At 37.9% G+C, this 26044-nt stretch overlaps 1 protein-coding gene across 3 annotated transcripts in view; it reads right to left on the reverse strand.

Annotated features, from left to right (window-relative positions):
* The window catches only part of ksr2 (kinase suppressor of ras 2), a 107351-nt gene that overhangs the window by 19637 nt on the left and 61670 nt on the right, over nucleotides 1-26044 (reverse strand). For all 3 annotated transcript variants that reach the window (XM_034871774.1, XM_034871775.1, XM_034871773.1), the window contains 12 exons: nucleotides 20716-20785; nucleotides 17555-17638; nucleotides 17147-17232; nucleotides 16362-16382; nucleotides 15965-16074; nucleotides 14256-14424; nucleotides 13246-13287; nucleotides 11441-11510; nucleotides 7877-7925; nucleotides 6205-6566; nucleotides 1895-1991; nucleotides 1664-1797 (listed from right to left, as the gene is read on the reverse strand). In XM_034871774.1, the coding sequence (XP_034727665.1) occupies nucleotides 1664-1797; nucleotides 1895-1991; nucleotides 6205-6566; nucleotides 7877-7925; nucleotides 11441-11510; nucleotides 13246-13287; nucleotides 14256-14424; nucleotides 15965-16074; nucleotides 16362-16382; nucleotides 17147-17232; nucleotides 17555-17638; nucleotides 20716-20785 (1294 nt within the window). The remainder of the gene's footprint in view (nucleotides 1-1663; nucleotides 1798-1894; nucleotides 1992-6204; nucleotides 6567-7876; nucleotides 7926-11440; nucleotides 11511-13245; nucleotides 13288-14255; nucleotides 14425-15964; nucleotides 16075-16361; nucleotides 16383-17146; nucleotides 17233-17554; nucleotides 17639-20715; nucleotides 20786-26044) is intronic.

A 26044-nucleotide genomic window follows, 5' to 3' on the forward strand; every position in this document is an offset into this window, starting at 1 on the left:
GTTGGACTTCTGTCCTTCTCAAGGATTGTCTATCACAAACACGATGTTCAAGCGTAAGGATGCTCATAAATGTGCTTGGTACCAGAGCACCCAAGGCTGAAGGTTAATGATTAATTTTATCTAAAGCTGCAGCGGGAAGCTGTGGTCTTAAGGTCTTAGGTGCCTCAAGGGGCGGTAACCCACGAACACTCTGGTGGCCACCGGTGGTCAAGGAAGCCGTCCCACTAAAGAAGGAGTCTTTCTGGAATATGTCATCCCAGAGGGCTCCAGAGGCAGTAGCAAGGTACCAACGGGACCCAAGGGCTGCAGCGTCTGCTGTGAAAGAGGCAAAGCAGCTGGTGTGGGATAAGTTTGGAGAAGACTTGGAGAAGGACACGCGGTCGGCACCAAGGCGCTTCTAGAAAACTGTTTGCTACCTCAGGAGGGAGAAGCGGGGAACCATCCAAGCTGTGTATAGTAAAGATGGGACGCTGTTGACCTCAACTGAGGGAGGCGGTGTAAGGAACACTTTGAGGAACTCCTTAATCCAGCTAACACGACCTCTGTGGTAGAGGCAGAGCTGGAGGATGATGGAGGATTGTCAGCCTCCCTGGTAAAGTCTACTCCAAGGTGCTGGAAAGTAAGTTGAATTTGTTCCAGGTAAGAGTTGGCCTCCGCCAGCGCTGCGCTTTGTCACCAATTTTGTTTTATAGTATTTATGGACAGGATATCGAGGCTTAGTCCGAGTGGGGAAAGTTAAAGCGGTTAAAGTTTGGTTTTCTGGGGATCTCATCGCTGCTTTTTGTAGATGATGAGGTCCTGATGGCATCATTGGCCTGTGACCTTCAGCACTCACTGGCTCGGTTTGCGGCTCAGTGTGAAGCGTTTGGGATGAGGATCAACAGCTTTAATTCTGAGGCCATGGTTCTCAGTAGGAAACCGATGGAGTGCCTTCTTCAGGTAGGGAATGAGTCCTTACCCCAAGTAAAGGAGTTTAAATACCTTGGGGTCTTGTTCGCGAGTGAGGGGACAGTGGAGCAAGAGATTCGTCCAAGAATCGGCGCAGCGGGTGCGGTATTAAATTCCATTTATTGCACCATTGTAAGGAAAACAGAGCTGAGCCAGAAGGCAAAGCCATTCCTACCCTCCACCTATAGTCATGAAGGCTGAGTCATGACCGAAAGAACAAGATCCAGGGTACAAGCACACAAAAGGGTTTCCTCAGGAGGGTGGCTGGTATCTCCTTTAGAGATAGGGTAAGAAACACAGTCACCCGTGAGGAGCTTGGAGTGGAGCGACTGCTCCTTTCCGCTCGGGAAAAGGGAAGTTTGGGGTCCCCTGCTGGAGCTGCTGCCCCCGCAACCCGATACCGGATAAGCGGAAGAAGATGGGTGGATGGATGGATGTAACTATTGCTTTGACCTACTGGAGTCTGGCTGCTATAATGATTTTGGCAGGTAAACAATATGGATTAAACAAAACAAAAAAACAATGTGCTAGTGAGTCTTTTTGTGAATATCTAGACTATTTACTTCCACTATTTATGTCAATTGAATGTTTTGTTGTCCCTGCACCATGTGTGCCAATACAGTTATAATAATGTCAGCCTGTCTCCAAGGCAAATTACTATATTGCACCTGCCGAAAGAAAGGCTCCTGTCTTGGATGTGTATTGAGTATGATACCTGCCAGCCTGCAAAACCCCAGATATGGTGAAGAGTCCAAAGTCGGTGATGACGATTTTGCCGTTGTCATAAAACACGTTCTTGGACTTCATATCTTTGTGTAAGATCCCCTTAGCATGGAGGTAGCCCATCCCCTGAGGACAGAGACAACAATGTGACTTTTATGTAATATATGATGATATGATGTGCACTGAAGAAGGTTTCTGGGAAATCTGTGTTTAGTCTTTTTACCTTGACCATCTCTTGTGCAATCTGCCTGGTCTTGTTAACATCCAGGACAACCTTGGCATCCCTCACCACGGAATAAAGAGTCCTGCCTTTACACAAGCTGAGAGAGGGGACAAAGACCAGGATAAGATTTCAAGTTACTGTGTTGACCTATGTAATTGTTTTACTAACTTCAAAACATTTTGACAAACATTCTGTTTTATTCAATTTTAGCTTATTTATCTTCTGTTTTCTAATTACTATTTATGTGTGGGAAATCTTTATGTCTGATCTTTATACTTGGTTTGCCTTATTGTTAAAAGGTGATACACAAATTAATTTCAGTGAGATATTATGTCACTACCTGGTTTTGTGCTAATGCTGCATTTATGTTATGTTGGCAGAAAAAGAAAAATACCAATTATTATTACGGCCCCGCTTTATCCCAAGACGGTTACCGTATCCTTAATATTGAAATGAGAATTTTCTTTTGTAAGTTACATTTGTAGCATTTTGTTTAAATATTAAACCAAATAAGAAACCCCCGGGTAAGCTATATAGCTAATTTTCAAATATAGCTTAAACAATTGTATTAGTGTTGGTAAAAAAAATTTTTTTTCTGCTAGCAAGAGTGGCTTATTAACCATTTATGCACAAATTAATGGACCCTTTTAAGCAAGTGGGAAATATTGTTGCTGTCACAAATACCTCAGATCTCCAATTTATAATTACACCTAGGTGGCTGATGTTTTAAAGTTCTGTATGATATGACGAGAACGAGAACGAGAATAACAATGCAAGAATGCCACAAATGATGTCATGACACATTGATTTTCTACTGGTAGGAGTGTAGACTAGAACCAGTTTTTCACAATTTTTGTCTCTTTTATAGGTTCTTGGCTCCCACTAATACTCTTTTTTAATTCCCTTTATCTTCTCAGTTTGCACATTGCTGAACTCACTTTATCTAAACACTCATCTTTGAATGTTCAATGTGTTTTTGACACTTTCAACCAAAACACAGGCTTGCCCAGAAGTTCAAATGTGTGAGACTGTGTGTGTTTGAGATGTCATTAGAGGATAAAATTCCACCATTCTGAAGTGAAACTTGGACCCACTCGGTGCCAAGGTGAGGCTGTTATACTGCAATGCATGGAGGTGGTGTCATATTTCTGGAGGTATGCCATCACAACAGCATATTAATAGACAGCTCTACAGCCACCCTTAACCCCAACTGTGTCACGCAGGTGACCAACAAAGGACCTGAAGATGAATGCATATTCAACTTCCAACGCTGACTTGACAGCAGCTGCATTTTTAGTGGCTCTCTTTCCTCTGCCTCTTTACAACACAAAAATGTGGCTTACGGCTTGAGCATCACTTCAGTTGACACCTTACGTACACATTTAGTCTTGCGTCAACAATTACTGCTATACCTCAGACAAACAGGATGTGTATGGTATAAGCCATACTAAGGACACAAAGGAATCATGTTATGAAATCAGCTGATGAAAAGCTAAAAGGCCCAATGGTTAGCACAGTGGCATCACTGCAAGAAGGTTCTGGGTTCAAATCCAGGTTGTTCCGGGCCTTTCTGTGTGGAGTTTGTATGCTCTTCCATTGTTTGCGTGGGTTTGCTCTGGGTGCTCCGGTTTCCCCCATCATCAGACACATGTACTAGGTTCTCCAATCAGTTCAGATCTGACTGGCTCAGATCTGGAGTTTGTCCCCGGGTACTGTAAATGGCTGCCCAATGCTCCCTTGAGGGATGGGTTAAATGCATTTGAATTAATGAATTTTGCTACATGTATGTGACAGTAAATTACGTTTACAGCAGTAACATGTGTTCTGTATACTCTGCAAAATCTGTGGAAAAGGAAAAGAATATTTATGTATCAGTAATAAAGCAATAAACCACATTATAAGTTTATCATGTTGCATGTTAGGCTGTAAGAGTATGAGAAACTGATGTTTCAGTTTCTTTTGATTAAAAGTGTAATAAGAAAAGCAGAGTATTGCTGGATAACAAAGCCACCTGTTGCACTGACATTTGCTATTATTTTCAGCAATCAGCAGCAAGGATTTTTCTGACGCAGCCAGCTTATCTGTCAGCTCCCCTGCACTCACGACAATTTCTACTGGCATCAATTGCAATCACGCATCTCAATCAATTAGTTGATCTGTTATCTAAAGGATATTTACAGCCAGAGCGAATGCTCTGGTATTGGAGTCAATTCTTTGTCATACGATTTGTTTCCTGAATTCTTTTTTAACTGTAAATCTAGCAGTTAAATCCCTCTCTTTCTTCTTAATCTTAACAGAGAATTAAGAAAAAGCAATTTGTTGTTTTTCTGTCAAACTAAAAAGAAAAGAAAGGAAACAAAGGGGTACATTTTTTTCTATGTGAGACATCCTTCTTTGTTCACAGCTTGTACAGATGAGAGTGGTTGTAGCAAATATCCGTACAAATTCCTTTTCATCATTGTTAGCCAATTAATTAAACAAGAGTATTCCTTGTTATGTTCTTTAACAAGAACCCAGCCATGTCTCACTTGTTGAAATGAGAAGATACTTTCTTCGAAAAAAGCAGACACTAATCTGTGAAATAATGAAAAAGGTTCACCATGTGAGAGAATTCCCTTCAATCACAGTAGTCAAGACAAACACAGCAGGCTGTGTGGGTGGTTCTAGGAGCCTGTTGTAATCCCAACCACTGTAGGCTTCATTGTCAGCCACTCTAAAGTCATTGTGCCAGAGGGGCGGGGGGAAGGGGTAGATCTGTAGCTGATCTGAAATAAGTCAAGGGCCGTTTCTGGAAGCCAAAAAACTACCTAATTCAGATTTCAGAAGTCTAATGTCAACTCTAAGGAGACTCAGGGGTTTACGAGAAGCAAGTTAGGAACACATGAACATGTGAGGAACAGTATATCCATGACAAAGCGAGCAAAAACATGGTTTACATATGTTTTACCTATGTTGAAATGTTTGCTTATTTTTGACATTGAAAAAGTGTTAATTCAACATTATACGTAAATATCATTCATTATATGTAAATGCATACTTTTCTGTACTGTGCTGACACAAAATCCCAAACAGTTTTGTGCTATATCCACAAATGTAATGCACTTTAGCACATCATATCATAGAGATGTAGTTCGTTTTTTCTTTAGTTTTACCCCATTTTTTCAAATGTGTGTATTTTTAACTGAGTTGCAATCATTTTTCTGTGAACAAGCTGATATTATTTGAGATTCTATTGTTGTTTATACACACACTTTACATTATTACTACATTACACATTACTACATTATTTATATAGATGCAATCCAAGTAAATCTAATGATTCACAAGTATATTGATATGTATTATAATGAATCTCCACAGTATCTGCACCCTTTCACTGGATAGATTCCACATAATGTTTTTTCTTTTGGAGACATTTTTCAATATTCTTGTGTTCTCTCTATACTATGCATATGTGTTGAAATGTAATACATTTACTTAATTACTATTTTATTTATTTACTTAATACAACTTCATAATGTAGCACTGCTAGCTGTTTCTGCAACATGAGCCATCACTGGACAATATTCTGCACTATGCATATTTATTTATTCATTACTCTGTGTTACCTCCAACTGTGCAATATGTCATTTCTATTCATCTGCACCTTACTCATCTGTATATCTCTGGTCCTATACTGTCTGTTTATATAAGGGTGTTTATTGTGTAAATATGTTTGTATTGTTACTTATTTTAACTAATTCCATTTTCTTCTATTTCCTATACTTTATGTATATTCTTTCACCTATGTCTCCTTAATGTGTATTTGTGTTATTCTGATGTGTAAAGTTTTTTTTCTTTTGAGCTGCTGTAGCACAGGAATTTCCCCAGCCTGGGATTGATAAAGTCTATCTTATCTTATCTTAAACTCACAATACACCGGCGTTCATACTGGTACTCAACTTCTAGTTCTTTTGGTTATATTTGCATGTATTGCCTTCTTTATGTGATATTTGATCGCGTGTTCTTATTTTTTTTTGTGTACTCTGCAGCAAATGCTTCAGAACTAAACCTGTATCCAAATTCATTACTACACAAAGCATGATAAGTAGGCTTTGAGTATGTATGTGTGTGTTCACACTACATACATACTGCAGTAAACTCAAAAAAGTATTTTTTGAGTTTACTGCAGTGTGTGTGTTGTTGCTGGAGTTGACACATTAAATTTGTAAAAATGAAATATGACAACACAGCAAATTGGAACAACAACCATTGTTGAGTTGATTTCCAAGCTTTCTGTGCAACACAACCCGTCACATCTTTATCCTCACCTGGTGATGATTGCCAGGTGTGGTGGACTCATGCAGGCCCCCATAAACAGCACCACATTCTCGTGGCGAGTGTTGCGGTAGGCCATCACCTCGCGCTTGAAGGCCTTGAGTTGGTCCTCGTTGTCCCGCTCAATGTCAATCAAACGGATGGCCACCTCACCGTGCCAGCGTCCATGGAAAACTTTGCCAAAGCGCCCCTTGCCGATCATCTCCCCAATCTCCAGCTGCTCAATTGGGATGTCCCACTCCTGCAGGAAGATGCTAGTCTGGCTGGCCTTGCGAGGGAAGTTGCGAGCCGACAGGAGCGACAGGTTCATCTCCTCGAACTCATCACCGGAGTCCTCGTCGTTGCCTTCCTCGTTCTGCAACAAAAACAAAATTGAATTATTCTTTGGTAGCTGTAGGCAGTGTTGTAGTCAAGAACACCAAAACCGTGACCAAGTCATCACCAAGACCATAGTGAATTGAGACTGAGTCAAAACCAAGACCATGGCAGTTTGAGGCAGGGTCAAGACCAAGACCAAGACCAGACCAGGCTGACAGGTTAACAGTAACACATTTCAAATTAGAAATGAGTCAAGTTATTGGTTGCATTTAAAGCAGGAAGTTTTACATCCAATCACAGTAATGATGTTAACACATACTGTAAATCAGACACAATGCACAGGCAATTTAGTTATATACCTGCAGTTTTGGTTTTGACCGGTCTTGAAATCAAATCCTGAGTCCTCTATATCTGAGACTGACACATACCGAATTAAAATGATTGATTAATTCCGTGACAAGACTGAGACCTTCAAGTACTTCCAAGTACTACAACACTGGCTGTAGGCCTGCATTTCACAGATTTACAGATTTGCAAGTTTGGTGATTAAAATGCCCTTATCCAACACAAAGTGAAGGTGTTAAAATATTCTACTTTGATGTCAAATGCTTTTATATTGACTGGTGCCATTCAGCCGCTGGATAATTACATTCTTCTAAAACCTTGTCCAAACTAAGTAGGTATTTCAGAGATAAGAAAAAGTTTAGTTAATTTCTTATAAATATGTTCCCATTACTGTTTAAATCCTAAGTATGCTCTAATATTTATGTTAAAAATAAAAAAATAACAAATATATAATACATGTGTTGCCTCTATGTAAAATTGCATATCCTTTTTGTCAATACTGATTTAAATTGTTAAAATAAATTAGGCCATTTCTTGTATAAAAAAAAAAAAAAAAGATATATGAAAGGAGGCAACAGCCGGAGGAAAGAACTGGCTGATTTATTCTAATTTGATTTTAAATATAATGTACTGCAGGAGTGAAAATAACCTATTCAAAGTTGTCTGCTGGAATATTATTCCAGGCAATCTGCGTCATATTTTCTCTAGATATATCATTATAGAATAGCAACAACGATAAGTGAAGCTAGATCTTTTCCTTCTTCCTGGAGGCTTCTCAGAGAGCTGAAAAAAATAAATGAGAGCATACTGGAAATGTCTTCGACAAGTGACGGTGACGGCTGTATTTAGTTTTTGTTTGGATTCACAAGATATTTAACACCAATATTACTAAAAAACGTAAGTCAAACAATGTAATGAATTAGAAAACTTGCATTTACATTTATTCAGTTCATTCACTCAAGCATCACAAAGGTCACACTTAAGAGATCAAAGAGGACTCACATCTGATGTAGGTTCAACTTCGATTTGAAGTAAAGGGTTGCCCTCATTCCTAAAAGCAAGAGGAATAAATGTAGAAATAAATCCATGAATAAAGTAGGTCACTTTTCAGTGTAGAGCCAACATTTTGTTGTTATTATAGTAACATTTTGCTTCATTATTCAGTTACAAATAATTTTTTGTTTTGTTTTGTTGTTGCCCTAATAGTGTAAGAATGATCCATTCTTGATATCTGGTATCCTGACAAGTTTGCAGTCTTGATTGTTGCCCCAAAAGAACATTTATTTAGTACATCTACAATTTTAAATATTTAGACAGATACTCCCTCTTGGAGTGGAGATTGAGAGAAAAGAGAGTAATTCAATGTGAGACAAACCAAACATGACATAACACTCTACCCCTGCATGCACAATGGACTGTTAGCCAGCCAAATCTGAATTATTTAAAAAGACACCAAGTTTCTAAAGTTAGGTTTATTTGTAAAAAAATAAGCAGAATTCTCAGCTCTGAGACGCAGGGCGCATGACCACTGAAGGCACTGAGACAAGACAAAAGCCGCTGCCATGGGTTACTGTGGGTTATTTTACTAACAGTATCTTCACTACCGCACTTTAGAGACATATAGCTAGTAGAGCTTGTGGAACGCAGTGAACTTTTACTGCTCATAAAGGGTGAACAATCACAACATGTCTTTGGTACATCAGGTTGGGTATTTTGTTCCTTAAAATTACTTGATATTTTTATGCCCTGATTAACCCGGAAAGAGTTACTGGACTGGGCTCTTATACTGTAGATCCCCTGTATAGGTCCTAAGGGGGCAAGAGCACATTTACATCAAGACTATAGAACAGATGACAAAAATGTGGCCAGGATTAAATGGAAGATAGGCCACTCGTAAATGACTGGATGCATTTTCTGAAACAAACTTTTAATTTCACAGTCAGTTTACGGTATGAACTTTTAAGAGCATTTGTGCCCCGAGCCCCTATTAATTTCTGACCCTGGCATGTACACCATGGATGCCAAGGACAAAAAACAAATGAACCCATTTTACCCTCCTCAACCCATCCTCCTCTGTCCACATTACAAGATTGTAACCACTCACAACCTTTCTGTGGTATATTAACACTGGCTTGCAAAGCAATACCGGACTCTGGGCAAAGACCACAAGTGAGGTAGTGTGTAAAATAATGTTATTCCTTTGGCACCAAGGGCTATACCAGCGGTTCAATCTCTGCTCTAAGGAGGGGTACCTGCCGGGTGTTGGGGTCTTAGACAGGCCCTCATTAACCCTGGGAAGAGGCCATTAAGGCCAGACAAAACCTGCCAGCAGCCACTGCAAGAGCGTAAAAAGATGTGGAAAATAGCTTTAATTAAATAACAGGGTTATGGGTTTCACTGTCACTCTAATGTATTCATATTTGTCAAAAGGCACAGAAGGAGAGACTGTGACAGTAAGAAATTGTAAAATTGTAATGAGTAATGAGCAGAGCCTTAAAGACACGAGGAATTGGTTTGTTTTTCATGGTCTGTATGTTGCCCCCCTTTTTGTAAAAGATTTCTTCATTATCTAATTTCTAAAAGTATAACTAAACGTTGCTAGTATTAAGGGATGGTTTTGATTTTTTGAAGTGGGGTTGTATGAAGTACTTGTCCATTCTCAGTGCATTACCTATAGTAGATGGCGTTAAGCATACCTTCAGTTTGGAGAAGCAGGCATGAGTACACCAAGCAATGTACTGATGTTGATGAGGGCAGCATCAAAACATATTTCAGCCACCTAAAAAGCTTGGTGTTAAAGGGTTAGTTCGGATAAATCAAAGTCACATAATGACACAAACAAACTAACCAATCAAGGCAGCAGTGGACTAGCTACTCCTGTGTTCTGCAATGTAAAATTACACTTTTTGTTTAAGGAGTCGGGTCTCATTGAAGAGAGCATAAATATATATATAACGGCTTCAGTTCCCCGTCAGAAAGAGCTGTTTGACGGAAAGGTAACGCAATGAAAATATTCTAAACATAGCATACACTTAAACTGATATAAATGTTTTTAACATGGGGCTCTTTTTAGGGGGCTAAAGCACATGCGCAGTGCCCCCCCGTCCACATCAGCACATTGCTTAGCTTCCGTCCTGGTACTGCTGCATGCTTCTCCAAACTGGTGGCATGACGACTGCCATCTACAGTCGCTAACAACACAACTTCAAAAAAATTCGAGCCATCCCTTCAATGTAGATTACATTGGAATATATTTTCTTGTCTGTGCACTCTTTACCTTTTCCATTCATCATCAGGGAATGCTCATGTCCATCAGTTTGGATTCAATAATCACCTGATTCATTCAATATTTGTGAGAGACTCCATTCAAACTGTTTCAAAATGTTGTTCCTTTCTGATGCAGCTCTTCAAAAAATGCATTACATATTGACAAATTTTCACTAACTGTATAGCTACTTGATTTAACGCTTACCATTGACCTGTTTAACTAGCTTTTTTTTTACCTTTTTGAGACGCTTAAACAGTATCTAGCTAAATGGGTATCTAGTCTACTGTTGGACTGAGCGCAACATGTGACCTGTGAAAATAATTTTGATGAATGTTAAACCATAATTATTATTTTATCAAACAAAAACTGTGACAGCCACACACACGTTGTAATAGTCAAGGGCTTGACAATAAATAGTTGTTTCAGGATGAGCTACATCGAGTTGACTTGCGTGTATTCCCATTTGGCTTAGAGGGGTTGGCAACTGCCTACTCAGCTGCAATTCATGCACAATCAGCCCCAGTGTGTGTGTGTGTGTGTGTGTGTGTTTGTGAGTGTCATAATCCTTGTGTATTTGAAAACGTATTGTGATATATGCATTAGATTATTAAGTGTCCTATATTTTCTTCTGAATGTCATTATGTGGCATGAAGACAACAAATAACAAAAACAAAATCATCCAAATTCACCAATTACATGTACAGCCCCATGCCCTGTACCGTGATTTAAAACTCGTGCCATCAACTGGCCATTATCTGTCTAGGATCGAAAATGAATAACATTATTTGCTATTGATTAATCCATTACAATCCATAGGTACGGTCCATATTTCATCCCAATTGACAATCCTCCTATAGATGGAGTTTCTCTTGTCCTGTTTCTTGTGATAGATTGATATTCTGATCTAATTCACATCTGGGTCGAAAAACATCTCATCACTCCTCCTCTTCCGGTTGTTTTCCCGTGACCACTGGCTTCCTCAAGGAGTCAGTGAAAATCCAGTTGGCATCCCAAGTGTAGCGTGAACTAAAGGCCATGCTGACATTAGTCTCTGTGTATTCGTCATGTCAGCTCTCGCATTTAAATTGTCACCCAAATATCTGTGCTCCAATAAGTTTGACTTGACCTCTGACCAGCAGCCACAGAGAGAAGGAGAAGAAGGAGGAGGAGATGAGGAAGCATGTAGATGAGAGGAAGATAACTGAGAGTGCCTGATAAAGATCAGAAGTACTTTCTTAATTTCTTTAAAGGTAGAAATATGGTTTTATTGAATTACTTCTGTAATATAATCTACTTACCCTGGTTCAGACAGGACAGGGTGCAGGATGACCTGTGGTGCTCTGCTTGGAGGAGCCTCTGGAGCAACATCTGAAGATATTAGTCACAAAATATCAAACCCAACAAATTAGAAGTTATATTATTAATTTTTTTATAAGGAAGTGAATGATTTCAGCTATAGGTACGATCGTATCTCCATCTTAAACTGGATTTATACTTGTGCATCAAGGGGTTAAGGCTGGTCTGATTATAAATTGATACATTTCAAACTTTTACACAGAATATGCTGTATTTCACACCAAAATATTGAAGTATTGCATTTTCACAGTGTTGCAGTGTTTTCAAAATGCAACGTTTCTGCAACATTTCATCGTCAAATTTGCTATATATTGACATATTGTTAATATAATGTGCACATAATGCGTGGTAAAGGTTCGTGACTAAAACGTTTTCAATTTCGTAGTTGTTTTTCTTTGCACCTGGTGTGCACATTGTTTAAATGAAGCAACCAAAATGTTAGATTCCCAATGGTAGCCCCTTACATTACATTACATTCTCCAATCTGTATTGAAATTCTGCATTTCTTTGTTGACATGATTTGTATGGAAATATAACGATTTAGAAAATGTCCTCACAGTGGGAACAATGGCACGCTCTGTGGAATAAGAAGATACATACAAGTGTTGATTTAAAGCAATGTGATTTCACTTGGCTGCACCTTCACAGTATGCATCTTCAAAGCCGGTAGAAAGAGCATATTTAAGTTGATCACCCTAAAAGGACATATAGCGTATGCTGCAAGAAAGATCGGGTTGAATTCTCTTTTCTATTGTTCAACATGTACTGTAAGATGAGTAAGGTCAGCCGTTGTGTGGAATCTACCTCTGAAAGATATCAGAGGATTTGCTGTCACGCTTCCTGCCCGTGTTGGCACACTGTGACAATTTGTGACACAAAGTAGGAGCTACAAAAAGACATTCCCTTTGTGGCACGGTGCATTAGTAGCTGGCACTGTCGCCTCACAGCTAGAAGGACATGATTTGGTTTTCTGTGAGGTGCCTGCATGGATGTTTGCATGGATTTACTCCAAAGACCAGCACACCATGAGGATTGGAGGCTCCAAATTGGCTACTGATGTGAATCTGTGTCAGTCGCTCTGTTTGTGATCCCTGTGACAGACTGACTAACTTTTGCAGGGTATTCCTCCTTTCTACCAAAATATGTACATTGGAATAAGCTTTGCCACTGAAATTGCCACTGGGAGGCTTATGTGAATGTGTTCTTCTTTTTTTTAAACAAAAAGCCATTATTTACAGTAAATGTATCATGATGTGAATGTGGCATTAGCTCCACTTGGTTTAAGATTGATGGGACTTACAGTAAGTGGTAGTGTTTGGCCATGTTTTTTATGCAGCTCGCAACAGTAGCTGATATAATTTAGCTTAACAGTATGTGTGGCTACAATAATCAAAACCTGGGTGTCACTGTGCGCCATATGTTTATGAATTTCCAAAAACCTGTCTCTCTAGATCTCAATTACACCTCACGTCCTTCCAGGTTGTCTCGGCTATAATAAGCTGCTAAAAGAGCAAAGACTGTGGTACCAGTGCGGCCAAAAGCAAAGAGTCTGGGCATTGACAAATCATTAGAAGGCACAAATGAGACAAACAACGAGTGGGTGTAGGGGCTCAGAATCTTAAAGCAGACCAAGGTGAGGAGATGAAAATTACCACCAACATCAAAAGATCCCTACTCCTCCATACTCTTCCTTTGCTGCTTGTAGTGCATTATGGGTATGAGTAATGATCAATTATGAGGTACTTACCAGGAAAGATGAACTGTTGTTTGTATTTGAAATAACTGGAGGCTGTGGAAAGAATCAAAAGGAGAGCTGGAGTTTAATCTGAAGTTGTGATTTGCCCATCTTACATGTCTGTTAATTCAGTATTTACACTCAAATCGGTTCATATACGGATTTTGAGATACAGCTTTGCTTCACAGCACAAATTTAGGTTCACACAAAGGTGTTTCTCAAATAATTATTCATGTTGATTTACCATTGCACTCTAGACTTTTCACTCTGTTTTCTCTCACTTTATGTACAGGCTTACATCATAGTCACAATATGAATTAGCCTGTAATGCCCCATGCAAGTACTGTTTTGTTATTTTAATAACTAATAATTTGAACAACTCAAAAATATCATTAATATGTATTAGAGCTGTAAGTGAGCTTTACATGTTCTTAAACAATAATTATAAAAACATGGTTTTATGAAATATTAAACTGTTCAAGTTTTTAGGCGTAATAGCCTCACGGCTCTGGTGATGGCAATCTTAGTATGTACGGTCAGACTGAAATATTTCAACAACTGTTGGATGGATATATTTTCGTGCATATTCATGGTCCCCAGACTGTAGTAAGTGACCCCATGAACTTTCCTTTAGCCCCACCATGTAATTGACATTTTTGGTTTTGAGTGCAACGCCCCAGCTGTTGTTACACACATTCCCGTTCCCCTCAGGATAACTTGTATGTCACCAAAGTGACATCTGGTGATCCCCTAGACTTTATTATTACATAAAAATTTATATTTTTCCAATACTTTAGTTTATGACCAAACACCTGCAAACCTAATCCCATTCCTTTCAGCTTCAACGGAATTTTTTTATTGATACTAATTAGTAAATAATAATAAACTAACACGCTTAACTAAGAGTGTAAACATTGTAAACATACATGCTTAAAATAAGCATTGTGAGCATGTCAAGGCTAACTGCTTCCTGACAAATACCTGGTCAAATATTTAAATTTTTGTGTATCAGATTTTAACACCTGTCAAGTTGAACTGTTTCTGTTGCCGCGCCGACTGTGGGGAGGGATGTAGTGGAGATGGGGGAGTGGCACTGCTAGGCAGAGGAGGAGCTGGGGAGGATGGGGTTGAGGAGGTGGTGGATGAGGGATTACTGCTGGAGTCTGGTTGGTACGGGACTGGGATGTGATCCTGAGAAGAGACAGAAAAGAGGTGCTTTAGTTTGATTTACATACTGGTGATTTTGCAAGTGTAAGTCTGTTAATCACAAAGTGCTTGCCCTACTTTTTTGTTGGCTTCTTTCTGAATCATACCATATACTGTCTCTAGATGGATTTTCTGCCTTCAAGGCAGTTGTTGGTTTTCATTATTGTCCATACAATAAGTAAATCAACTTGCAGAGATGTAAAAACCTGCCCGACTGAGGTAATCAATCACAATTAACAATATGCTGGCTTTACTTTTATGACAAAGTTATGTTATCATTGTATGGGGCTGCAATTATGAACAGGAAGCATACTGAAAACGTACCAAAGTGATGCATCCAACATCCCACACAAAAAAATAAGGTTGGCTAAAACTGAATCAGGAAAACTACTTTACATGCTTACTCTTCCTCCATTAAGTAAAAATCTTCGCTGTAAGAATGTAAAGGAATGTCTATACTGTCTATACTCCAATTTGAATTGAAATAATGTATACATAAAATAATTTCATAATGGAGTCTAATTAGCCGAAGGCTGTTTGTGTACCACTTTTTTAAGTTATCACTCAAAAATCCCTTCTTTTCAATAGTAAGCACGTTATTAATTACATAATCTGAACATTGAATCCAAAAGACAAACAGTAACCAAATAGGATCCAAGTGATCCAAGCTCTTAATTGTGGTGTGATGATAACCTGACTGACAACAAAGGAAGACAGATAAAATTTGATTTGATGGAGTATCTTCCTCAAGTTTCAAGTCCCTACAAATTGACTTCCAAAGCCCACTGAAATGGGGGAAAATCAATGGCTGCCTTAGAAATCAATATGAAGATGCTTTAAACAAATGGTCTGAAATCATGTAGTTTGCGCAATTTTTAATGAATGAGCTAAAACTACGAGTAATTAATCATTTTAGAAATTACAGCAGAAAGTTAGAGAAACAAATGGATGTTCTTTGGTTCATCGAGGTTCGTGTCCCATGTGAAACAAAAAGGGAGATGTCATTTGGAAATTTAAGTTTTATGGACTTTGGTCTGGGATATCACATCTTCGTTTTCAGCAGTAGACTCATTTTGAGCCAATCCCTGATGTTTTACTAACCCTGAGTGTATGTTTTGTCTAAACTCTACTAGTTCTGTTTCACAATGTTTATTACATGTTTAAATTGGGCTCGTTATGTTAAATGGAACAGTCGCATTTATATTCACATGCTCTTTCTTCACACTCGCATTTGGTTTACAAGAGGTCTATCATAGTGCTATTATCATGGGAATCTTATGATAAACTTTTTTCCACTCGGAACTGAGAAAGAGTTGCTATGTGCTGGCTGACAAATATTCATAGTACAAAACAAATCCATCTGTGTAAACATCAATACAGGTGAAGATATTTCCGTATGGTTTCATGTTCCCTGAGAAAAACACGATGACTCATAACCATTTTCCAGCCCCCCAAAATGGAAGGAATGTGATATGTAGGACAGGTTATGCACAGATTGTAATACACGGTTTATTTTTGCACTCACCTTGTTGATTTTGTTGGTTTTGGGAAGAGTCTGACTGATGTGCAGGTCTGTGTACCTGAGCGGGTTGTTGATGTCACATGGCACCGATTCAGTCCGTACCAGACGAGCTACTGTAGAAGAAAAGCACAGAGAAACAATGAACTCCATGCGAGACTGAAATTAAACAAAACGTGTCTAATAGCTTCAAGAAAATTAGTAAAAACTCTTTATCAGACCGTGCTTCTAATGTAAAAAATACAATACAATTCAAACTTCCTTTTCTTGAACACCATCCATTGCCATTAGCATGCAGACGCCTTGTTAAAAAAAAAGTTTCCTTAAGCAAACTATCTCATTAAGAAACTGTCACTTACTCGTACTAAAGCAGGGTAGAAAAAGTTTAATTACTGTTCTTTACCTTGAGATGTTCCATGGTGATCTTATTTGGGGGAGAAAGGGAGCGGCGAAGGCAGAGAAAGGACAAAAGAATCTAAATTCTGATAGCAGATAATGAGAATTTTTCAATGCTGTCTGTGTCAGTAAAAACAGTGCATGATGCAGTCACATTGGCAAACTTAAGTGGCTTAATTAATCAGCAGTTAACGTTTTATCTGCCTAGACCAGCATATTACTTTTTTTTAAATGGGGACTTGCATACAAAAGTCTTTAGTAGCTTTGACCATGCATTCAAATACATGAATAATCTTAAGGACAGAATACAGCATTACCCTGTAGTTCTGCTCATACACATTTTTAAGTTTTCGAGTCTTTGGCTTAGTCAGGTACTGACCTTTAGCTTGGGATAGTTTTACAAATTAGAGATCATAATAATAACATTGTGGTTAAACAAGCAGCCAAAGCATCTGTGAAAGCTGAACATGTTTCAACTTGGACTAAAAATGTGAGCATATCTTGGGGCTTTTTAAAAATTCCTTATAAATTGCTAAAATGTTGAAATATGAGTGTTGTATAAATAACTTTAATGTAATTAATGACTTTCACATTGTAAATATTAAAATGGAAATGACCATACAATGGAAATATCTATCATAATATCTTTTATCAAATTAACGAACACATAATACATGTTTCCTATGACACTTGGCTCAGGATCACTTAAGGAAGGACTTGGTTTAAAGTATAAACTTAAATTAGTGGTGAAAAATATGTTTCTGACTTGTTGAAATGTTACATAAAAAATACCTTTGAGGGATTCTCGTCCGCCTCGCTGTATGATCAATAAATGGCAAGGTGGGGCTTCTTTGGTGCATTTGTTGTGGCACTTCAGCCTTAATGCATACAATAAAAAAGGACATTTGATTAGTGTTGGTCTTAGTTTATTTACACAGCAATGAAACCTATGCAAAGTGGGAGCAATAACATGTAGCAAAACAGACAAGACATGCAGAGAGATACTAACAAAAGTGTTCATAAGCATGCAAACTAGAAAAAACAATACAAACAGAAAAAGAAATACAAACAAAAAACAAGCAAAATGACAAATTCATTTAATATAATAATATACAGAGTATACAGAAATATGATAATATACAGAAAATATGATAATGTGTAACCAGACACAATGACAAAAAAATCAGTCTTGATACTTACTTGCAGTTTTTACATTTCAGTCCAAACAACATTCCCTTTCCACATACTATGCATGTCTGGGACATCCAATACTTTGTGGAAAACCTGCAGGAAATAGAAGACAGTGAGGTAAGGACATTTTAAAAAGCAGTGATGAGAAGTAACGAAGTACAAATACTTTGTTGCTGTACTTAAGTAAATTTTTCAGATATTTTTACTTTACTTTACTATTTATTTTTGTGCCTACTTTTTACCTTTACACCTTACATTTTAACACAAATATTGGTACTTTCTACTCCTTACATTTTACAAAATTGGCTCGTTATAGTTTTGTAGAAGAGGTCGTCATGTCGGAGAATAGCGTGAACACGCATCCACACGGAGAAGTGAGAGTAAAGAAAAAGAGACTAGCTGTCCGGAGGATAATCAGTTGAGATTGTATGTGCGTGTCTTTGAGAACTGTAAGTCGTGTAACTTTTGTTGAGGCCAAATCAAATCTTTCTTGCAGAGACATATGTGTATAGAAACTTACAAGTTAACACATCACAAGGAGCTCTGTAGAAGCCAAAACACATCTAGTTACCAAGTGATTCTGTTATTCGTGTTCTTCACCTGTTAGCTAGGTCGCACGTTACTTGATTGAAATAAGAATCAAAAGAGAGAAGTTGTCTCTGTCCGTGTTTAAACAGACACCTGGGCCGAAGTTGGAAACCAGATTCTTTAAATCCAGTCCTAATCTAGTCCTCACTAACAAGTTTCAAATCATTTCACTGGAGTTACTGCGTCATCGATACCAAATTCAATGTAATTGAATGGGACTACACTGTACGTTACACTTGACACACCATACAAGACGACTCAACAGATTTGGCTGCATTCTGCATTCATTTTAGGCGAATCAGTGCAGCTTGATGGCGCTAACTTTAGCACACAGTAGTGTGGATGGCGACATGATTGAAAATGAAGAAAACAAAGATCCCAGAGATATGGCTGACAAGCACAAAGACATTTCCAATCATGCTCGGCCTTATCTGAGAGATGTCTGAGATAGTAGGCGTCAAGAATGACTCCTGGCCAATGTGCTGCGGAACTTCTTAATTAATGTCTGTTTAGTAATTCATATATAATCCTTTATTTTTTTCCCAAAAGGCATATTTGAGCACACACACATACATGAAGATTCCTTTAAATGTTAAGGGGAAGATTAAAAAAGAGAAACTGGATCTTTGAATTCTTACAGAATCATAATTGAATTTTTATCTTTCTACTCAGTCCAAATCTTATTAACCTGGAGTCCCAGTCTCTGTCACAATAATCACATACAACATGTGATGATTTAAGCATATTGGCAGAAAGCTATTTAAAATGTAGGTATGGCATATACAGAGCCTTTTTTAGGGTCCACTAAAGTTTCTCAGCATGCACTTTGGTAACGTGTGTGTGGTCCAGGTAGTTTTTCTTAAAAAGTAATTGTCATTCCCAAGGCTACTTTTACTTTTAGACTTTAGGTACATTTCCAAGCTCGTACTTTGTTACTTTTACTAGAGTAAATAAGTTAAAAATTTTACCAGAGTATTTTTTAACACAAGTATCTGTACTTCTACTTGAGTCATGAAGTGAGTAATTTTACCATCTCTGTTAAAAAGTCCTGACATCACTTTGAGCTTGTTGAAAATCTATATAATATATAAGATCTGTGGATTGCTGTGGGGAAAAATATTGCTTCTGACCTTTTGGCTTTTATAACATGAGGGCTTTTGCCGAAGAAGGCGCCACCTTTCTTGTGTAACCTTAAATCCAAGCTGACGCATCTTCAAATTGGCTTTCTGATTGGCTGCTGTTTGTGATCAATAACCAGATCCAATAAATTTTGAATGTCAAATTTCAATGTGAAATCATATGTTTGTAGCATCGCTGTCTTGTGAAAACTGTCTTCCATTAGCTTGGTTTGAATTGAAGCGTCAGCCCGGCACAGCAGGAATTTGACTCTTCAGTGCAACAGGGCTACTTATAGGTGTGTCTATAACTTAGCTTAAAATTACCTTACCATTACATTACGTATGAAACATACTTATTTTAACCCAAACTATCATCTTTTACTAAACCTAACAAAGTAGTTTTGTTTCAAATCACAATGTTAACAATGAAGGACCGTTTCACAACAGTCAATTGGTAAGAAAAGGCTTTCTGGCAGAAAGTTCTGAATGCTAACTCCCAACATCATGGAAAACATCGAGACATAATTGAGAATGGCTTGAGAACAGAGGCAATGGAGTTTACATCAATAAAACAATCAGTCTGAGTGATTGCAGCTTGTAAAGGTTCCAGCACCGTCACTTCTCAAACAAACAAATCCACAATGTGCTAAGTAGCAATCAATTCGCTGCACAAACTGGCCAAGCAGTTCCAGCATGTATGTGACTATTGGCTGTATTTACTGATGCAATGCCTAGATGCCAGAAGTGCCACTTGCTGGCTAATGGCAGGTGACTAATGTAGTTTGACAGAATCCAGATCTCTTTATTAGGCCCTCCTTCACCTCAATTGAGAGGCACAACTCAATCCAACCCCCAACGTTTTTTTTAGTGGACTTTGCTGTCAAATAAGAAGGATGATGTGACGTTAAGGGCTGATTATTTATTAAGAAATGTTCTTTTAGAACAGCGGAGGCCCTACGGCCAAAGTGGTGCATTGTGTACCGGCGACACAAATGCACTTATTGTTACAGGGCAACATTGTAATCCAGGACGCACATTAGGAATATGCAAATTGGCACGTCAAGGAGATTGTTGGATGAAATAATGGCATTTCTCTTAATATCAGCCTTAATCTTCCAATGAAGCCAATAAATTACATTTGCACTCCGTATGGCTTCATATGATTAGATTTAGAGATATGCTTTCCACCTTGTCGACTTTCAACAGGCAAAACACCCACATTCTGAAAGTTGCTGAGGTCCCACTAATACTGTATTGTTTTACTTTTTAGATCACTAGCGTTTGGAGTCAAGCACTATGAGAGAGAAAGAGAGGCACAGACAAAGAGAAAAAGAATTGAGATGAGTTATGCAAGAGGCCCTTTTTTAATTGAACTCACATTCTATTACAGATGTATGAGTGTATTCACATATGGGGACACTTGCACACACTCACCCACACACTTTCCTTTTCCTTTAGGCCTACCTGTGTTTTATTGAGTTTCCAAAATCTCTTCGGGGAATCTGTGGGGACCAGCGAGGCACTGAGAGAGTGTCTGGAGAGGAAGAGACAGGAGAGATGGAAAGGTGTTATGTGTTTTCTCTATTTTTTGGTCTTATGGTGATAATGACAGAATGTCCTTAAGAACTGACAAAATGTCTTGAATTACACATTCATATATCACATATGGCATTTTAGGGAAAAAACTGATTCAGTAAGAACAAAATGACATTTTGGTGCCAGACTTGATGTTTTTGGATATCATGCACACAGTACTCCTAAATGTCTAGATAGATAGATAGATAGATAGATAGATAGATAGATAGATAGATAGATAGATAGATAGATAGATAGATAGATAGATAGATAGATAGATAGATAATTAGAGGAATGAAAGTGCATTAAAGAATTCCATTGTGAGGAACTCTCGCTTCAAAAGGTTTCTACAATAAAAACCGTCCGCTTGGTCCATTAGTGCTGGCAGTGACATGGGCCGCTCGATACATTTATGCTCCACCTCTAATAATATAATATAAATAAATAATTAAATAACAAAAGAACCATACTGAAAAATACTGACAAACTTGCAGGTCTTACCGGAAAGTGCATAATGCATGATAATTTTTGATCCTAGAGGTTAATTTCAACTTCTACCTAAACCCCACATATTTCAGGCATATTTGTGATATATTTGTTACCCTTTTGACAATTGAGAAGTGAATAAAAACAGTCAACTTAAAAAAAACATGAAACAGGTAGAGGTATCTAAATTACATGTGGCACATTTTCACCACAACAACCAACACCCTTTACCTTGTTTAAAAAGTCCTCCACTGATTTGGCATTGCACTCCAAAAACCAGTGTGGAACTCACAATGTAATTTAAAAAAAAGATCAAAATAGATGAATGCTTTCTTCTTTCTTGTCAATATCTGCATCTAGATTACCCACAATTCAAGCAAGGCATGTGAAATGCAAGTAGCGGATAATGTAGCCCCAACTCCGTATCCCCAGATTTTATAAATTTTTAAATATGTAGTCTTCAGTCCCAGCAATGTATCAATTACAATTATAATTGTTATGATAACAATTTATTAGGCAATTTATCTGACTTTGCGCAGCTTTCTTCTGAGCCACAAATTAATTAATACACATTTTCTCATGAGCATTAGTACTCCCCAAAACCTGTAAACAGGCTTTGATTTCTCTGTAAGGTAAGTTGTCTCATATTTAAAGAATAAACAGGTTTTATGTATAGTAAAAAAATTAAAAAATTAAAATAAACTATATTCTGTGATATTCACATAGAAAGCCTGCACCCAAACACACACTGTCAAATCTCTTATTTTTTGCATCTTCTTGGCTGAATGTAAAATGTGTAATAATTGAGCAATGTTTTGGCTACTTCTATGCAGTTATTCATGAGTATCATGTTACTTTTATGTTGCAAATGAATGCCAGGAAGAGGGAAATTGAGATTTTTATGTGTGGGCAAAAGCATCAAAAACCTAATACCTTGAAATGTAACTGTGGGCCGAGGTGTGAGATCGATCTCCATATGAGAGGACAGAAGTTGTTCACTGCAATTAGGCTTGAGTGGAGGAAGAGTTGGTTTCAGATGGAAATCCCACAATATTGCCCTGAAGAATAAATCATGAATTTGAGGACGTCGTTGTCAATTTTCTTATTCACAGACTCTTCATTATGCCTTTTCTTTAATAAATAAATGGAAAAGGTGCTAAGATTCATTGTTGAGATGCCATTGTTCCTCCCAGAACACTTCTTGAACCTTGTGATTGGAGTCTTCAGAGGAAAACTGTTTGCAGAGACAGATCTCCTCTGGAGGCAGAAGTACTCTTTGAGATGACATACTGTAATCCGAGGTAGTGGTGTAATGTAACCAATTAGAAATACTGTTACTGTACTTAAGTAGAATTATCACGTGTCTGTACTTTACTTCAGAATTTATGTCTCTGAAAACTTTTACTCCACTACATCACCTAAATTCCATGTCTTCTTTCACTCCACTATATTTCCCCTAAGCAACTTAGTTACTTGTTACTGCAAAATAACATATGAAATTAGTTTGAGTGCAAGAAAAGCAGTTTGATGAATCTTTGCTCCTATAGTTTACAAGTTGAGGCACGCTCCATTCCTGTTGCTGACGTAATGCCTGTTTGTCGCCAAGCACCAAAACTAAAGAAGCCGAGAAGGAAGCAAAATAATGGGTAGTATCATGGAAACACCTGCTACAGGCTCTGGCGCCAATGTAACATAAGATGACCATTCTGATGACAGTGGTAAATGGGGTGGTGATGAAGAAAATTTTACACACCTGTGTCTTTCTTTGCAAAAAATACGTTGGCGTCAAAGATGCTTTCTCACAAAAATTTCCGTTTTTCTGTTTGTTAATGTCAGACTTTGAATTTGAGGGTTAAGAAGGTTTGAAAAAGGAACCCACAATAAAGGTTTTATAGTTACTTTTACTTCCATTACTTAAGTACATTTAATATTAGAAAATTACCTTTAAATTCTTAAAGGTGACTTTAACTGGCCAAAACAGCTGTCAAACAGAGAGCACGTCTTTTCTCAGATAAACATATTTTTGTAAATATAGTCAGAATTCTGACATTAATCTCAGAATTCTGATAATAAAGTCGGAATTCTAATAAAGTCAGAATTCTAATAAAGTCAGAATTCTGACTTTAAAAGTCACAACTCACATACATTTTTCACCAGTGGCCCTAATCCCCTTCCGCATGGCAACAATCTTCAAAATTCAGGAGGGACTGATTTAAAATTAAGATAATAAATAAAATTTTAGCATTTGAGCTTTTCTTTTGTTATTGTTGTATTTGATGTGGATATTTGTCTGGTTTTAAGGTTATATTGTTGTAGCCCTGGATGATCCTAACATCCCTCAAAGAACAGGGGAGTGTAGATTTTTGTCAAACCCTAACACATAGAAGAATGGTTTTTGTCAGAAAAGTCAGAGGTTGAGGTAATTTATAAGAAAACTATTTTAGCAATTGAGCTGTGGAGTCCACTATTTCAGTGCTGGATCATAATTGCCAAACAGAAACAAAGTGCATTCATGTGAGCCATCAATATGGTGCCAACAAAAATAAAGGGCACATGCCCACACACAGGTATTAATGTCAAGTCACACAAACACGTTAAACAGGACACACAATGGAAACTTTCCAACATACACAAACAAAATACCATAAACTAGGGTGTGTAGTTTCTGCGCAATACAGTTAATACATATCATTATTTGAATATGTATTCTCTTTAGTCACAGTCATTAATTGTTTGTTACACGTACTGTATGTCTTCTACTTTTCCTCCTATCCTTTGCTGCTGCAGCAGTGTGAATATCCCCATTGTGGGATTAATAAAGGATTTTGAATCTTTGAATCTTTCTATGTTAATGTATGCTTGCATGTGGACAATATTATTTTGCAGGTATGTCCTTCACAGAACTGATCAAAACCCTTTGTGTGTGTTTGTGTGTATGTGTGTGTGTGCGTGTATGTGTGTGTGGGTGTGTGCATGGCAACAATCTCAAAAAAAGGCTGCAAAATTCAGGAGGGACTGATTTAAAATTAAGATAATATATACAATTTTAGCATTTGACCTTTTTTTTGTTAATGTTGTATTTGATGTGGACATTTGTGTGGTTTTTAGGTTCTATTGTTAAAATGTATGCTATATGTTTCATGTCTGTCTTTTAAAGTTTGTAAAAAAGTTTTTTTTTAAGTTAATAAAGGGCACATGCCCACACAGGTACCAACGTCAAGTCACACAAACATGACAAACAGGACACACAATGGAAACTTTATGACATGCACAAACAATTTACCATAAACTAGTGTGTTTAGTATCCATGCGCGTGTAGCTTGCGTGTGTGTGTGTAACTGAAGAGCCTCCAGAAGCTGAGAAGCCCCGAGGCGTGTGAGAGGAAATGTAAACATGAAAGACAAGCTGGTGTTTATGGTAGGCTAAAGGCTAACCACCGCAGACCAGCTCTACCAACTGGTTTCACTGCAAATTTCCGCTCCTTGGACAAAATAATGGTCTACATTTTACACAGTTCCGTTCCTATAAAGTATGTACTGTAAATAGGTGGATGAACACTTGAATAACAAGATGCCGAAAGGTAAATATAATTTTCTTTTGGGTCAATGATGTCAAAAATAACTACCTACTGCAGCAACTTGTCTCATATAATAAAACAAGAGAAAACAAATCTTTGTGTTACTCAAATCTTTGATCTGGTGAGTGGCTTAACAATGAATTGATTACAAGGCTCAGAGTCATTGACTGTGCTAATCTCATGGCCCCGGTGGTGTATAGCATTTCCTAGTTCCTGAAACACCCTTCCTCTTCCTCTCCAGCCTCTCTAGAGAACTGGTGCATTCTCTACGCACTCCGATGCATTGCTCAATTACACTCAATCAACCTTATAACTCAATACAGAGGGGAAACTGACATCATCTGCTTCTTGTCAGCGGCGTGGTCAAGCCTGTTTATCATCGTGTGTGTGCTGTTGACGTAGCTGTCTGTCTTCTGCAACAGCCCTGGATGATCCTAACATCCCTCAAAGAACAGGGGAGTGTAGATTTTTGTCAAACCCTAACACATAGAAGAATGGTTTTTGTCAGAAAAGTCAGAGGTTGAGGTAATTTATAAGAAAACAATTTTAGCAATTGAGCTGTGGAGGTTGTGGAGTCCACTATTTCAGTGCTGGATCATAATTGCCAAACAGAAACAAAGTGCATTCATGTGAGCCATCAATATGGTGCCAACAAAAATAAAGGGCACATGCCCACACACTGGTACTAATGTCAAGTCACACAAACACGTCACACAATGGAAACTTTCCAACATACACAAACAAAATACCATAAACTAGGGTGTGTAGTTTCTGCGCAATACAGTTAATACATATCATTATTTGAATATGTATTCTCTTTAGTCATAGTCATTAATTGTTTGTTACACGTACTGTATGTCTTCTACTTTTCCTCCTATCCTTTGCTGCTGCAGCAGTGTGAATATCCCCATCGTGGGATTAATAAAGGATTTTGAATCTTTGAATCTTTCTATGTTCATGTATGCTTGCATGTGGACAATATTATTTTGCAGGTATGTCCTTCACAGAACTGATCAAAACACTTTGTGTGTGTTTGTGTGTATGTGTGTGTGTGCGTGTATGTGTGTGTGGGTGTGTGTGTGTGCATGGCAACAATCTCAAAAAAAGGCTGCAAAATTCAGGAGGGACTGATTTAAAATTAAGATAATATATACA

The sequence above is a fragment of the Etheostoma cragini genome, chromosome 5 (assembly GCF_013103735.1).
Source record: "Etheostoma cragini isolate CJK2018 chromosome 5, CSU_Ecrag_1.0, whole genome shotgun sequence".
Classification (NCBI taxonomy): Eukaryota; Metazoa; Chordata; class Actinopteri; order Perciformes; family Percidae; genus Etheostoma; species Etheostoma cragini.